This window comes from Curcuma longa, unplaced genomic scaffold (assembly GCF_044706935.1).
Source record: "Curcuma longa cultivar G26 ecotype Majalengka, Jawa Barat unplaced genomic scaffold, ITB_CL_G26_1.1 contig_16014, whole genome shotgun sequence".
Classification (NCBI taxonomy): domain Eukaryota; kingdom Viridiplantae; phylum Streptophyta; class Magnoliopsida; order Zingiberales; family Zingiberaceae; genus Curcuma; species Curcuma longa.
In genome coordinates, this window is record NW_027430253.1 from 66,969 (window position 1) to 82,980 (window position 16,012).

General features: G+C 35.6%; 3 protein-coding genes across 3 annotated transcripts; all 3 read right to left on the reverse strand.

Moving 5' to 3' along the window:
- Window positions 1–724: 724 nt before the first annotated feature.
- LOC141816306 (citrate synthase, mitochondrial-like) lies at window positions 725–8,707 on the reverse strand. Its single transcript, XM_074704111.1, has 20 exons — window positions 8,607–8,707; window positions 8,313–8,385; window positions 8,145–8,207; window positions 6,839–6,880; window positions 6,177–6,242; window positions 5,998–6,063; window positions 5,763–5,876; window positions 5,032–5,095; window positions 4,308–4,390; window positions 3,457–3,506; window positions 3,298–3,375; window positions 2,682–2,810; window positions 2,560–2,602; window positions 2,344–2,430; window positions 2,029–2,130; window positions 1,756–1,863; window positions 1,613–1,663; window positions 1,469–1,542; window positions 1,183–1,234; window positions 725–1,112 (listed from the first exon to the last, which is right to left on the reverse strand). The coding sequence occupies exons 2-20, from the start codon at window positions 8,361–8,363 to the stop codon at window positions 1,020–1,022; spliced, it is 1,416 nt and encodes a 471-aa protein (XP_074560212.1). The 5' UTR covers window positions 8,364–8,385; window positions 8,607–8,707; the 3' UTR covers window positions 725–1,019.
- A 438-nt stretch (window positions 8,708–9,145) lies between these two features.
- On the reverse strand, window positions 9,146–12,629 carry LOC141816303 (GTP 3',8-cyclase, mitochondrial-like). The gene is made up of 7 exons (XM_074704107.1): window positions 12,470–12,629; window positions 12,247–12,318; window positions 10,990–11,562; window positions 10,725–10,892; window positions 10,460–10,651; window positions 9,807–9,875; window positions 9,146–9,474 (listed from the first exon to the last, which is right to left on the reverse strand). The coding sequence occupies exons 2-7, from the start codon at window positions 12,310–12,312 to the stop codon at window positions 9,391–9,393; spliced, it is 1,152 nt and encodes a 383-aa protein (XP_074560208.1). The 5' UTR covers window positions 12,313–12,318; window positions 12,470–12,629; the 3' UTR covers window positions 9,146–9,390.
- Window positions 12,630–13,126: 497 nt separating this feature from the next.
- Window positions 13,127–15,807, reverse strand: LOC141816299 (zinc finger CCCH domain-containing protein 14-like). The gene is made up of 3 exons (XM_074704104.1): window positions 15,735–15,807; window positions 14,646–14,706; window positions 13,127–13,679 (listed from the first exon to the last, which is right to left on the reverse strand). The coding sequence occupies exons 1-3, from the start codon at window positions 15,805–15,807 to the stop codon at window positions 13,127–13,129; spliced, it is 687 nt and encodes a 228-aa protein (XP_074560205.1).
- Between the last annotated feature and the right edge of the window lie 205 nt (window positions 15,808–16,012).

Here is a 16,012-nt window from a genome sequence, read left to right on the forward strand (position 1 = left end):
AGGCCTCTTTTTCGACCGGACGATTGCGGTAAGCCCACAGGGCGGTCATCATACTTCTCTATATATTTGCAAATGTATATTCTACACAAGTGCTAATGTTTTTTTTTCCTTTCAAAATTTAGATATTTTCTCAACATTTTTTTACAATTTAAGGGGAAAAAACAAAGAATTTACAAGATAAAGAAAGAAAGTGATAATTTGATTCTACCCAAATATTAATTTGCTAATATTTCCATTGTAACAAAATAAGTGAATTTTCTTTTATGTTTTGTCTTTGTTTATCAAAACATCTTCCTAAAACGCCTCAAATTCTGAAAGCTCAATCATTTTATTCTCAACGACTAAATTATACTAAACGAATTGTAATATAATAAATATATGATCTTGTTCCATTAGAGAAATTTATCTCATCAAAACTGCTGCCTTTTCAAACTATTCTCACAAGTCTTTAATACTTTTAAATTTAATTTTAATTACCATAACAAATTCGATCTAATTAAAAAGCAGTCCAAGCGCACAAGTTCATTCCAATGCATGATCCTGAAAAAAGTCTATTATAAAAACTTTATCTTGCTTTGCAAGAGATTATTTTCAAAACTTCAAACTCATAACTTTTAAATTACACAATAATAATTTTACCATTGTAGCTAAAACTCCCCTTCAAATTCGATCTAGTTGAACTTTAAAATTATGAAACTTGGTTAAATAAATACTCCATAAAAACTTTGAGATGCAAAAACGAGCACATTTTGGCATTGGATCACAAGTGTGATGCTTATTACAAGAAATGATGCATAAATAGTGTTAGAAGTAAAACCAAAATGATCGAAGTAGCTCAGGGACCCATCGTTGCGTGGGTTGAACGAGTAGGTTACCAGGTAAATTAATCAACATAACTTTAGAAACGATGCTGATCGAAATAATGCTACTAAACAAAATCATGCTCTGGGCATTTATTTTAAATAGAAGCCATATTGTATGAATTAATTTTTTGGACCTGACGTGATGCGAGATGGAACTCAGGCAGCTTTCTTGCAGTAGCTTTCGAGCCAGTCCATCGTCACACTCTTTGGCCTCTCGAGTGGTAATCCGAGAGCTCGGTCCCATATGAGCTACATACATAAACACCAAATATTTAGGGGGTTTAAATGGTGCATAAGTCTTATAATCGTTTGGACTCACCTGAGAGCCTATACCGATGCTTCTTGATACACCAAATAAAACAGTGTAATACCTGAAAATATCAAATATCAAAAAGCTTAACAATAGGCCCCAAAATTTCAAAATGACATCAAAATTTCAACTTTTATCATTTCACCTCTGACTGTTCACTATTAAACTCGAAAATAAAATTAATTTCAATAGGCGCATATAGACTGCCAATCAACTGAATGATACTGATTTTGACTGCTGTCGATAATGTTTACCAGAAACTTACAAAGTAATGAATCTTATGACAAAAGCTTACCGTGCTTCTGATAAACCAAAATACTTCAGCAGGACTCCGCTATGAGCATCAACATTGGGCCATGGATTCTTGACCTGCAAGCAAAAATCATTAAAAAAAAATCTTGATAATCAAGAATGAACAATGAGATGCTTATAACATTACCTTGCCTAGCTCAGTGAGTATAGGAGGAACAACTTCATACAATTTCGAAACCTACAAATGAAATTTCATAGGAAGATCGCTCAATTTAGTTCCAATCCTTTTTTTCTAGCAAAATCAATGACAGAAAAGTTTCACGGATTTACCAGCTTAAAAAGTGGATCATCTGGCAAATGCTTCAGAGCAAATTCTCTTTGGCAAGTATATCTTGGATCTGTCTTTCGTAACACTCCATGGCCATATCCCGGAACAACCTGTAGCGTAGGAATTGAAATTCAGAACAGAGACATTATTTAAATCGTCAAACCAAGACAAAATCAAACAAATTATAAAAAAAGGTCAAGGCATTATTTTCCTTTCGCAATGAGATAACTAAACTTGCGCCTTTTCCAATCCATCACACTCAAATATTATAGTACCTTGCCACTTTTCAAGGTTTTCCAAACATAGTCCTTCAATTGATCTGTTGTAATATCCTCTCCACACTCTTTTACAAGAGATTCAATCCATAGAAGAACTTCCTGCGCAATAACAAAAAAGAAAAAGTGAAGCCACAGACTTCTTTTCAAGATGATAAGAATCATAACAGATAACAACTACTTGGACAGATTAATAACAATAACATAAGGCAATTGACTATGGTTTTTCAGCATTCGCTTGTAAAAAAAAAACTCTGGTGCTTCAAATATTGTAGTGAAATAAATGGTATATAATAAAGAAGACAATATAAGTACCTGATTGGCTAAGCCATGAAGTGGTCCAGCTAAACCATTCAATGCAGCTGCAAATGATAGGTACGGATCTGAAAGAGCACTGCCCACCTGAATGTTTAAGAATGATTTGTAAGGGAAAGGATCTTCTAGATATAACAATCCGACAAGATGTCAAAGTTAACAATTATCTTTAGTGTTGGATATCAGAGAAAAATAATAAATAATGTTCTCATTTACCAGATGAGCAGTGTGAGCACTAACATTCCCACCCTCATGATCACTGAGAATTATATAAAACAAAACGTTAATATAAAGAATAATCACAAGAAACACCAACAGCAATTAAACAGATTAGTCACCTGTGGATTGTCACATAAAGTCTCATCAACTCAAGCATTTTGGGATCATCAAAACCAAGCATGTGAGAAAAATTAGCCGCATAATCCAGAGAATTGTCTGGAGGTATGATTCCACCATCCTTGTAAATTCTGAATAATATAACACAACAAACCTATCAATATGTAAACACAGATCTATAGGAAGTTAACTAATAAGTAGTCCTAAAAAAACAATAATATGTCTAACATCTAGAAGAGTGAAATTAATTTGTCTAAAATATCAAAGTTAAGGCAGCTTGTTATAAAAGATAGCATGTGAAATCAAATCCTTATATACTCAACAAGCTTAGCAATCTGACATACAACAATTGCAATCTTACATATAACAATTGCACTACTTAATATGAAAACTTTATCAGTTCTAACTTCTTAAAAGCAATGAGATGTCTAATTATTTGGAGAAACTCAAGTTCACGGCTTTTGATTACTAAATGATTATTCACCACTAATCACATAGAGTTTGGGAATCTGCAGATATTCCTTTTTTTGATGAAGTAAAAGGCTACTAGACCACCAAAATATTAATAATGTAAGCATATATAAGGGAAAAAAAAAAAGGAAAAAGGAAGAAACTTGCCTTCTATAAACATATGAAGCCACTGTTGGAAGGCGAGCAATCAAGTTCATTGAATCTTCATATGTAGGCTCCCAAAACCTAACATAATAAGACATTATTTTTTCTTTTTGTCATTTGATACACTTGAATAATTTTAAAACAAAAAAAACAAAAACATACTTGGCTTTGGGAATCCCTTTCTCATATGCCTTTTGAAATTCACTATCAACCTGAAATGTTGTAGTTGATTATCTTAAGAAACTTGGCCAAAATACCAAGATAATTCTCATTAGGTAGGATGATGGAAAAATGGGAGCAAAGTAGCTAATATTGCACAGATATTCTGTTTACATGGAGAGAAAGTGAAAGGGTGATATTTGCACCAATTTCTTCTTGATCCAGTCATCCCAAAAATATTGGGAGTAAATGAAAGAAAAAAAGGGAAGATCATAATCTTCCCACTATAACCAGGAATTATATCCGGCTTGCTATACTGGATGTATATGGCATGGAACACCTCCCTGTGGAACAGCTTACAGATGAGCTTCACATTTAAACACCTTGCCAAACGACTTTGACACACCCTCCATCAGGCAGACTATTGCAACTCAATCAACTAACTAGATTTATGTCTTGAAACCCCAATAAGTGGCCTCAACCAATACAAACCTGTCCACCATGTTTCCTATCTTTTCAAGTGCAAACAAATACCGTCTTATTTATGTAAGACCACATGGACTTATATAGAGCATACCACATCAATGCTGGAATAAGTTTGGCATACATCAGCCATTTCAATATTAGCAAGTTAAATTGACTTGTAGTCTTAGTCAACCTCCTATTACAACAAGAAATACATCTTTAACTCCTGAAAGATGAAGTATTTTGACTATTGCAATGAGAGGATATAGATTTAATATTAGATATATCATAGTGGATTCTTATTACCTAATTGAATGGAAAACTTGAAGTTACAAAATCACAACTTTGACCTGTTTGCAAAAACATGAAGATAACAGTTGATTGATTACCTGAAGTGCCATAACTCCAGTTGCAAACTGTGTCATTGGATGAGCAGCTAAAGGAAGAGCATCGATTGCCTTAAATACATGGCCTACAATGTTATTAAACAAGATTCAGTACCAAAGTTCTAATACAAGCTTCAGTAAATATTTTGCATACAATCTTGACTCCTGCATCACCAAATAATTGCTCGATAAGGAAGCTATACACCCAAAGTGTCGCAAGAAGTTCAATATTTTCATCAAGAGTTCAAATAACTTAGATAAGTATCATGAGACAAATATTAGACAAGTACTCAAGAAGCCCTTCATTGACAGAAAACAACAGTAATGAGCATATAAGATTCACCAAGTATCATGGTGGAAGCTAAGTTTGACAGCAAATCCAAAATAAATATGAAGGGGATTTGAATGTAATCATGCCAACCCTCACATATGCTACCAATATTGTGCTTTGCTAAGAGGATTTGAGTTCACAACTATATATAATAATATGAAGGGAAATTTTCATTTCGCCTCCAAATTCAAACATTTTGATGATCTTAAAATTTTCGATGCATTTTGCTAGAGTAGGTATATGCATTGTAGTTTCCCCCAATTCAAACATAGACATCTCCTGAGATAGACTGTGCCTTGCAATGTAACAGATTATAGATTAAGTGAATCTTTTCTGAAGACTTACTGTGAACTAAACTACGTCTGCAAGAAACAAGAAAAGGATAAGTAAAGAAACCTGGAATTTTTGCACGATTACATAATTCTGCAGATAGGCCATCAGCTTGTTCTTTGTTAGGCACCTTGAATTAAAGAAAAAGCTTTCAGCATAAAGAATGAGGTGACACCAGTCACTTCTTATCAAAACAAATATAGATAAGCCAACCACATCTAAATAACGAATTATTAATGACCATAAAGTGAGGCACAAGCATAAAAGTAGAGAACAAAAAAAAACACCCTCAGGATACATCAAGCCACTTTGAAAAGACTTGTGACTTATGTCCTTACAGCTATGCAATTGAAGTTGACAAAAAAACATGACATTCTAAGATTAGCAATATGATATAGGAACAAAAGTGTCAGGTAGAGGTGGAAAAACCAATACAAGGGTAACTAGATGACTATTTCCCGTGCAGATGAAACAGTTTCAAAATCATATAGAAGCTCCCTCAGTTTCACAACTACTAGATCTATTCAATAAAGGATTATCAATGTGACTGTAGCAAGCATAGAGGATCTAATTGCAACAACCATAGGGTGTGATATAGTATCTATACCCAAAATAGATATAGAAACCCAATGGCTTCATAAACATTAGCAGTATTTAGAAATTTTGAAGGGAAAAAAATGGAAAAATGAATTGATTTTTGTCTGCCTTTAACAATCCCATGACCACTCTTACATACCTGTGACCAAAGAAAACAAATCATAAAATTATGTCTGAGATAAACAACTCAATATTATCACCTTTCCTGTCAAAAGAAGCCATAGAAGACCCTCAGGCAATGGTTCCCCACCATCTTTTGCACCAGGCAGTAACTTTTGACATTCAGGGATTGAAAGACCTCTAAATCTTATTCCCTGAAAATTCAGTGACCGTTGTAATTCTTCAGACAAATACTCATGGAATAAATAGTCAGTAAGAAACCTATGAGTTTAAAAATAAAATTCTAAAATAACTCTCTATAGAAAAAGAATGGACCTCATCAGGATCAAGTAATGAGGTTTCCCATAGCAGTCCTGTCATTCCTCTCATTCCTCCAATAACCTGTCCAAGTAGAAGTTAATCTAGTAATTAATAAATGAACATGGAAACAGGACATCGTTGTCGAATTGTTGTGGTGCAATATTTATATAGAGTTTACAAGAGTACATATATACCATATCAGCTGTTATATTTCCAAGTTGAACTTTCCCATGCTCTGATTTCAACTTCTTCAAACGTTCCTGGAAGAGAGAAAGAGAGAAGATAGAGAATAGAATTTCTACAAAAACATTAGAAGCCACACTCTCCAAACAAAATTTTTCATAGCATGTGTTATTTATTTCATGTAAACCTTTTACCTTTAAGCTCCACATGCATGCTAACCATGTCTAATAACAGTAGCTGTTCAATTCATGTTTCCATCAGTTCAAAACTGTATAGTTAATTTATTACTTGATCGGAACATTTATATATATGAGGAAGTCCAGTTTTATTTATGAATTTAAACCATAAGAAGCAGAAATAGTGATATGAAGATGCTTGACTCATTTGAAGAGATTCGAATTAAATGATTATCATGTTTTTACAATCTAACAGATTATTTCCCTAAATTTTTCTACAATATTTAATAACTGTAGAAGCAAATCTTTGCTAGGACACAGTATAGACATAATAGTTGAACTACAAAAGACATACAGAAATATCTAACAACCAATTTATAAAAGATAGATAATAAGACAAAAAAAACCTATATTTGTAAGTTGAAGAATGATATAAGAATATGTTGACCGTATCAAATATATACAAGAAAATTCCTACTTAAGGGAAAATAAGAAACCTGCTGCTCTGGTATCAGTTCTTTCAGCTGAGACTGAAGATCCTGCAAAGAGATCATCGAAGAATGAAAAAATTATTTTACAAGAAGAGAAAGGAAGTAAATGTTACAAGCAAAATAAACGAAACAAGTGCTTTACTACCAACCAATCTAAACAAAAAAGTGAAACTGCAATGGTACTCAAAATGAAAATGAACATGGGAAATGCATGGAATAACAGGAATATTCAGCAAGGGTCAATAGCAAGGAAAGTTTCACTCTAATTTGGTCACACTGTCCCACATGGCGAATGGTGGGTTAATAAAAGGAGTTTATAAGCTTAGATAAGTGTTGTTGTTAACTTGTGCTTATGCATTTTAGGTTAATGGTGGAGCCCAACAAATCATTGAATTCTCTCATACACGTAGGTTGTGACAATTGATATTAGAGTATATTTAATCCTAGGTTTGGTAATATGTTGGAAAGGATGGCAAAGCCACCATTGGTCCTCACATGCTACCAAGTTGGGCTGATTCTGGCTGAGTTGGACTTGGATCCTTAATGGCACCCTTTAAGTGAGGGAGATTTGACACTCTAGTTTTGTCCCATAAGGGGAATTGTGGGATAACATAGGGATTCATAAACATATATGGTTGAGTTACCATTAAGTTGACTTCAGCATTTTAGACAAGTGGTTAGGCTAATGAAGCTAATGAGTTACTTCTCTCACTGTATGCAATTCATGACAGGAGTAGCCAAAATTCACTAAAAGGGTTTGACATGGTTGTCGGTCAGGGTCATGTTTTGTGAAGATGCTGAGTGTTATTCTAGAAATTAGCTTACTTCACCTGGTAAGCAGAAACCCTAACTTTAGTGGAACAATTCCTAAACAAAAAAAATCAAGTTTAATGATAGAAATAAATTCCCAAGAATTTAAATCTCAATTCTAATCTTTAAAGGAACAGGGAAATGAAGTTTTACTAAATTGGTTTTGTACTTTCTAGCATGAGCATTTGATTATTGACTCAATATGAGCAAACAAGTAATGCAGATAAGGGATTAGAATTTCCAAATATTTTAGCGATTACAAATCTAATTCCCGTATCTCTGACAAAAACGAAAAATTTCTCAAAATTATGGAATTGGAAACCCAAACAAGGCTTTTACATGCATCAACTTGTTCATTCATTCTGTAGCACATATGAAAGTGTGCATCAAAAGAAAATTTGAAAGAGCAAAAAACTCTCATATCAAATTCCCATACAATCACTTAACAATCGAGTAGCAGGGCCAAATCACCAAATTAATCCAAAGGAAAAGAAAAACTGACAAGATCCGGCGCGCTCTGGACTTGCAACCATCGTATCGAACCCAATGAGCTCGACTGCTGTGCCTGGAAGCAAAGATAAAAAAGGGCACAAATTCAACTACGACGGCCAAATCACAAAACGACCAATTGCAAAAATAACATCGACGAAGTCTCCAACAAGCAACTCACCAGACGAGACCGGAGCTTCGAGAGCGCCGCCACACTCCGGAATAACACCATCGATCCGACTCCGAAGGATCACCTGCAAATGGCCAACATCATCTAACGTCACCCCATCGAGAAACGAAAAACAACAAGAACGAAAAAGAAGATCCTCTCAGGAACCACACAAATGGAGCAACCCTAAGCCCAAATATACCCCCAAGAAATCCGCGAAAAACAGAGGCAAAACGGATGCGCGATTTAAGGTCAGAGAAACGGAGAGGAGGGAGAGAGATCCAAGCGATCGATGAGGATGATTACCTGAAGCAACGCGTGGAGAAGAAGAGCGATCGAGGAGGAGGAAGAGGGAGAAGAAGAGGAAGGGAAGAACAATTCCTGTTCGGCCTCTCACAAAGTTTAAGAATAACAATAATTTTTCTACGAAGAATAATTCTAAAGTAAACCCGCTTTCTTATTGAATAACTTAGATGGGGCCCACAAAAGTGAACGTGTTTTTGGCTAATAATCAATTAATTATTTCCTTTCTCTACGTGGAAGAGTCTAGAGACTCGTGATAAACTGAAAATTCAAATTTGTTACATTTTATTTTAGTTCAAAATTGTTTTAAAAATTTGTTTTTAATCCTGTTTTAAATTGAGATGAGAAAAGTTAATTATTTCAATACCACTCAAATTTTAGAATTTCAAAAACTTTAAAATTAATTATTATTCAGTTTAAATTACAAAAAAAATCAAATTAAACTGAATTAAAATAAATTTATAATTTGATTCAACTGAATGGACACCTCTACCTTCCCTACCAAACTTCTGCAATGAAAAAAAAGAATCCCTTTACAACAATTCTGTTCTACCAAAGCCAAACATGAATCATATTTTTGGAACCTGTGTTTTTATACTATTTCTCTGCATTCACAATCTCAACAAGAAACACTTTTGTTTTAAAAAAACACAGATTACAGACTCAGAAATTTGATTCTTAACATGATACAGTTTAAAATATGTATATTCTTCTTTGACGTTAGAATGTAAGGGCTTCAACTGTCGATATGTATCACCAGCCTACAAGTAATCAGAATGTAATCGCTTCAACCACCGATATGTATCATGGGCCTATTTGCTGTTTTTGCGAGATCAAACATCCCGGCATGTGCAGCTTTCTTCCTCTTTACCTGATAATGTAAATGTGGCATAGTTTTAGTAACACTAAAAGAATTGCAGAATTTTCTCCATACAGAGTAGTAAATGAGTATAAGGCACGGTCTGTATGACTTATTTGGTCTATTCAATCTATCCAAGATTTTATATAGCTCATTTGAGGGATAAGATTTTTGTAGTCAAACCAAATAGTTGATATAAGCACAGTTTGAAGATGATTTAACGATAGAAAGTTCATGATGCATCTTAATCACAAGTAATATCGAGAGGAATAGAACATGATAAAAAAGCTATTCTCGAGAAATTTTCAGTTGAGACAATTTATGTGCCCAAGAACTGTACTTACTGCAGCTCCAATGATTTCCCTCAACACGAGGTCATCAACACCAGCTCGCAATGGATCCCTCAAACTTACCTACAAAAAAGTGATGATATTTAGTCAATATCCAGTGTGCGGAGGCTAGAACACAGTGGCAACCCTACTATTTGAATGTTCGAAGTGTGTGAAGACAGAAGTTGGTCAACTAGTTTACCGCATTAGAAAGCCTTTACATGTTACCTCCATGAATCTTTTGTAGTAAAGAAGGGTCTTTTCATTGATAACATTTTTATTCCTAAATCAAAACGATACTTCTTGTTGATACAGGTTATATGAAAGGGCATCAAAGTATTGGATCATAAACAATACTGTTGAATAAGAAAATTAATTGTTTGTGTTTACCCTAGAAGACCTAGACGCTATCCAAGATGCATGACCAGAGACAATGTTTTTAACATATTACGAATTTGCATTTGAAGATCTTCATCTTGTTCTAACATGCATACTACACTTTTCTTCAATATGGCCTGATAAATAATTTGTCGAAGATCAAAATTATCAGATGTAGAAGACATTCTTACAAACAACATTCAAGGCAATGTTCAAGCTAAACGAATAAAAGAACAATTTGAAAAGTCAAAGCTAAATGAATAGGCGAAGAACCGTTACAAATATCATACCTCTGATGGACCAAAGAGACACACTTTGAAGTTTCCATCTGCTAAGAGTCTTAATCTATTGCAACCAGCACAAAAGTGTTCAGTCATTGATGTAATAAATGAGACAGTTCCACAATAATCTTTGATCTTGAAATTTTTCGCTGTATCAGTAGGGTGATCCTTATGCCTCTCTACATTTTTAAACCGCTGTCTCTGCATGGAGGAATTTATCATGAGTATCATAGATAAGTTTGCGGTATAAACATCTGGCAGAAATGTACCTTACCACTGTATCTAGCATTTCTGCATAAGGAACAAGCTTTTTGACATTCCAAACATTCCCATCAAATGGCATGAACTCAATAAAGCGAACATTGATAGGTTTCTCTCTTGTCATCTCTACAAAATCGCAAATCTCATCGTCATTTAGTCCACGCATTACAACACAATTTATCTGATAAAGCAAGCAGAGACCATTTCATTATGCATAAAGAGGCACACTTACAAGAAAAACTATTGAGAAAGATTCTTTATAAACATCTTAATGATACCTTCACAGGATTGTATCCAAGTTCAACTGCAGTATTTATGGATTCCATGACCATCTGATGACCCTTCCGTCTAGTCATGAACTCGAACTTAGCTGGAACTAATGTGTCCAAACTAATATTTATCGCATTAAGACCACAATCCTTCAATCTCGGGAGCTTCTTTGAAAGAACTATCCCATTGGTGGTCATTGCAAGCGTTCTTAGACCTTTTAAGTTGGAAAGACTTGAACATATGCCCTCTATATCTTTCCTAATTGTAGGTTCTCCTCCTGTCAACCTAATCTTATCCACTCCAGAAGTAACAAAGAGGCTTGCAAGTCGAATAATTTCATCATGAGAAAGGAGCTCAGCATTAGGTGTAAGTTTGACACCTTCTGCTGGCATGCAATATTGGCATCGGAGATTGCAACGCTCTGTTAATGAGATCCTCAAGTAGTTATGGAACCTCCCAAATGAATCAACCAGCATATCAGATGGAAGGTTATCTATAGCTTTCGGTGGCAATTCAGATAAAACAGCACAAGTAGTTGCAGAAGCCATTGACCTTGAACAACTTTGTCCATCAACAGTCAACTACAAAAATTGAAATGGCAATACAGCGCATATTTCACCAATATAGTGGGCGACATACACAATAGTGTACTGTCAGTCATTGAAGTTGTTTAAAAAAAGAAGAAGAAACAATCATTCAAAAACCATAAACATGTAAAATGCAACCACACACACATTTTGTTGTGTTTCCATCCAGTTCCTCTATGTTATTTCCGCTTGAATTGGGCAGAAATGGAAGGAAATTGAAAAAATAAAAATGAAAATAGAAGAAAATAAGTTTACTTATTAAAAAAAACTTGAGGATATTATTTCTTCCCTTTCAATTCCGGCCAGATAAACAAGAAGAATATAATAGAAAGGCAATTTAATAAGACAGCTCATTTCTCTTCACTTAACAACTATATTTATTTTTTGATTCCCTTCCTCTAAATAAACACAGAATTGCATAGTATTCTCCTATGAATTCAGGCATTTCTCTATTACGAGAGCTGAACAACTCTGGTCATGTATCAACAGAAGAATGAAGTTTCATTTGAGAAGTTTGTAGTTTGCTCATCAGGTTCAGTGTATGCTGGGCTCTCAATGTTTTAATGAATGCATGAACTAACTCTTATGTTCACTCTTTTCATTTCCCTTTGTTATTAAAAGAAAAACATAACAACAACAGAAGAAGAAGAAGAAGCAGAAGGAAGATTGTGAAATTACCCAAAAATTGGATTTTTGCGACAGCAAACCACGGCGGAGGAGATCCAGAACCCGTCCTCCCCTCATGCTGACCTAAACAGGAAACGAAAAAAAAAAAACAACTTCAGATCTCCTGGAGCTCATCCGTGAGACAAAACAACCAAATCGAAGGAGAAAAACAAAGGCTCCCTTTTTCTGACACAGATTAGAGTTGAATCAAACCTAAAGAGGAATCCAAACTAACCTCTTATTTGGGGAAAAACTCTCTTGCTGGATGAATCAAAGCACGGAAAACGAATTTGAGGCGAGCGAGGAAGAAACGAATAAGGATCGATCGACGGCCCAAGGCGATGCGAGAGGCCGTCGAAGCGTTCGCATCGCCTTTTACTCGATGCACAAGATGAAAAAAACGACGGCTACTTTAATTCTCTCTCTATATTCACAAATGCGTTGTCGTTAACTACCATACGGAGTCCTGTAAAAATCAGTATCTCCACCTGTCAAAATAGATTATTTGATTTGTAAAGAATATGATTAAATAGACGTAAGCAATGACGTACCTCCGTTGATCAATCTCCACTTAGATTTGACTCGTATTTGCTCGAATCTGTTTACAATACTAGAATTAATAAGGACTTAGATTTGCCTCGTATCTGCTCGATTCTTGAACTTGATTGATCACAGTGACAGTGTCAAATAAAAGGTTTTTGATTGTATGGACGATTGGGCACTAAGCCTCGAAAATGGTTTCAATCTCCTGGCAGCTCCTCCAAATTGCAGACGATAGTCGAAACTCATTACTCGGTAATGTCATGAAGGAGGACCCTTTTGCAGCTCGCTCTCCCCGTGAGCGAAATGACAACGATCGCCATAGGTGCAGAAACCCTTAATCCTAAAATTATCACAAATTTTGGTCTTCGGAGTTGCTCCTAGCTGCAGGAGCAGGATTCCTGACTGGCAGCAGTTGAGTAGTTCTGGCAGTGATGTTGTTAATGAGATCTCTTACCATCGCACGAGCCAGGTTGATCTTGTCATCAGTTCCCTCCAACTGGATGTTTTTGAGGTTCAGATCCGACTCATGGTCCTGTATTGATAGCCTTGCTCCTGTCAGGCGAGATATGTACCCTCCACCCTTGCCGATGACGATGCCCACGATGGATGCATCGACGCTCATCTTGAAGGTGACGGTCTTGCCAAGCTCTTGTCGACCGTGGGCGAAGCAACATCTCTCCCCAAACTTGCAGCCTTCAGACGTGTTGTATTTATTGCACATACGTAACTTAAGGACTGGGCCAAAAGCAGCGTTGCGGAGGGGTGGAGGAGGGGCAAATGGGTTCCTCGCCGGAGGCACTGGTGCTGGATTGCTTCGGCCAGCCATCTGTTGCACCGCCTGAAGGCCGCCAGGAAAATAGTGAAGATATTGACAATCTTCTCCGTATGGGCAACCAGAAGTGCTGCAAAGTAGCAATTCAGTGCAAGAAACTAGCTATTTGGAATAACATCGACTGTAAATTAATTAAGGAAAACATGGATATCATATAAGATTTTCGGCAACGCCAAACAAAAAGAAGATTTGTAGTGCTTAAAGAAAGCTCGTCAAAAACAGAAACGAATATGTAGAAAGTAGTGCCTAAGGAAAGCTTATCAAATTTGTGGTCGATTTGAGAAAATAAATATATAGAATAGAAGTAATTATTCCTTAGTTTCATTTATAGAATGGATTAGATGTTTTCTGTTTGAAAGAATACTAAAACTAGGAAATAAATAAGTTGTTGGATGAATAGGCAAATAAAGATCATCCCAACCAATCCTTCTGATAATACTAAATTGAGGTAGATAATAGTGCAATCTTATAACTTGGTGGCTAAAAGCACATGAACAATGCAGACAAACTGTTTGAAAGTATAGATCTTTAGCTTAGTTGTTTGTGATAAAAAGTATGAACTTGTAAAAATCATCAAACAGCAATATGATAATTTTGATAATGTAACAATGTCAAATTTTTGTCTAGAAATAGCCATGACATTATTTGTCTTATGTTCTATAAAAGTCTAGAATTAATCCAGTTATTATAATTGAGGTAGAAATTAAACATGTAATGGCAAAGAGAAAAGTATATCCATATTACAGAAGTAGAAAATATTATGAAGAGTAATCATGTACTTGATTTGCTTATTTGTTGCGATGAGGATCTACATTGCTTCAAAATTTAGATGACCAAAATATTCTCATGAATACCATTTTCTTCTACTAAGTTTCTTAGGGCACATAATCCTGTATCACAATCTTAGGTGTGACTAATGGAATGGCATTAAAACAATAAAAAAAAAATAAGAGAGTTTTACTTCCATTGTCATATAAAGTTGCATAAACAGAGTTGCTACATTATGTTTATTTTGGAAAAGTTAAGAGATTTGAACCTGAAAAACCTAGTGCATGGCATCACTTCGCTTCTTATAACAGGTTGGAAAGAGTCCGTTTCTGTATAATATTAATTATGTCTCCTTGGTTAAATTCTGAACATCTATTCTTGATAGCTCATTATTCATCAAACATGATGCCTTTACTAATGAAAACAAGTAGAACAGGAAAAAAGACTAGCAGGGAAAATGAAGGAATATAACAAGATAATTCATAAGTATATATATACTAGATTTTTAAATTATCAAACTTTGAATACAAATCTTACTGTGTCTACATTAAGAATCTACAGCTAAGATTTAAGCTATCAAATTCACGATGCAAGTAAGTTTTGTTACTGTATCAATCCCTGGCTGTCATCATCCATGTGACATCAATAGTGCAACTACGGTTAGTAAGGAAATGTAAGGTCCCTCTAAATCTTTAAAATTGCTACACAATACTGAACATCATAAACCAGCATTCAAAATGCTTTTACAAACTGAAATAGAAGAAGCAAACAACCAATTTATGGATTAGCATTCAAGAACAAAAACAGTGTGAAAATAAACATACATCATATCAACTTTTAACAACCAAATTTTGAGGAAACAATTCAAGAATTAGAAGTGCATATTCGATGAAATGGCAAGAATGTAATTAGAACTTTATTGAGAAGTAACAATCGCATGATTTGTCAATTTCTCAACTGACCAAAAAGAAACGTCATAGAACTTCACGGGAAAAAAAAACCTAAATACGGGCGTTAATTTGGAGCTTCGAGAGACAACATAGACCATCACAGAGGACGAGAGACGCCGAGATTGAAACAATTTGAAGTCTTCCTATTCTTGTGAGCACACGCTGCAGTACTAAAACGAGCATGTAATCCAAGATCGAAAGAGGGGGAAATTGCCTTTGCACAGCTAATGCAAGCCAGATTGCCTAATCATATGACTAACCTTGACGACGCAAACACGGATTGAGTGAAAAGAAACCTAGATGACGGAACTCAAAGAAAAGAAAAGGGCATCGCCAAATGCGATCTATTAACCATTTCGCTGCGAGTAAACAAATAGATGGAAGGCGCGAAAGCGAAGGCTGATCACCTTTTCTCCGCTTCGAATCAACATCATTTCCGTCGGCGGAATCCGGCTTCTCTCTCTTGCGAGTCGCATCCATGGCGGTGGCGCCCGGCAACGACCGGAACTGGATCAAAGAGAGGAAGCGACGAAAGAATCGTTGGAAACCCTAGCTAGGGCTTGTGGGGGAGCAGGACGGCGGAGCAACAGCGAGAGAGAGGGAAGGCGACGACGTGGCCGCGCGTAGAGCGGAGGAGAGGCCGGTACGGAGACTGGTATTTATACCACAAGCTCGGACTGTCAGA

Coding starts and splice junctions, on each gene's coding strand:
- LOC141816306 (XM_074704111.1), bottom strand. CDS start 8,363: ATGGTGTTATTCCGGAGTGTGGCGGCGCTCTCGAAGCTCCGGTCTCGT. Junction 6,881..8,144: donor TCCAGAGCGCGCCGGATCTT/GTCAGTTTTTCT, acceptor ATCTCTTTGCAG/GATCTTCAGTCTCAGCTGAA. Junction 3,376..3,456: donor AAAGGGATTCCCAAAGCCAA/GTATGTTTTTGT, acceptor TTATTATGTTAG/GTTTTGGGAGCCTACATATG.
- LOC141816303 (XM_074704107.1), bottom strand. CDS start 12,312: ATGAGGGGAGGACGGGTTCTGGATCTCCTCCGCCGTGGTTTGCTGTCG. Junction 11,563..12,246: donor CGCAAAAATCCAATTTTTGG/GTAATTTCACAA, acceptor CAATTTTTGTAG/TTGACTGTTGATGGACAAAG. Junction 9,475..9,806: donor GGGAAATCATTGGAGCTGCA/GTAAGTACAGTT, acceptor TTACATTATCAG/GTAAAGAGGAAGAAAGCTGC.
- LOC141816299 (XM_074704104.1), bottom strand. CDS start 15,807: ATGGATGCGACTCGCAAGAGAGAGAAGCCGGATTCCGCCGACGGAAAT. Junction 14,707..15,734: donor TGATTCGAAGCGGAGAAAAG/GTGATCAGCCTT, acceptor AATATTATACAG/AAACGGACTCTTTCCAACCT. Junction 13,680..14,645: donor CCATGCACTAGGTTTTTCAG/GTTCAAATCTCT, acceptor GCTACTTTGCAG/CACTTCTGGTTGCCCATACG.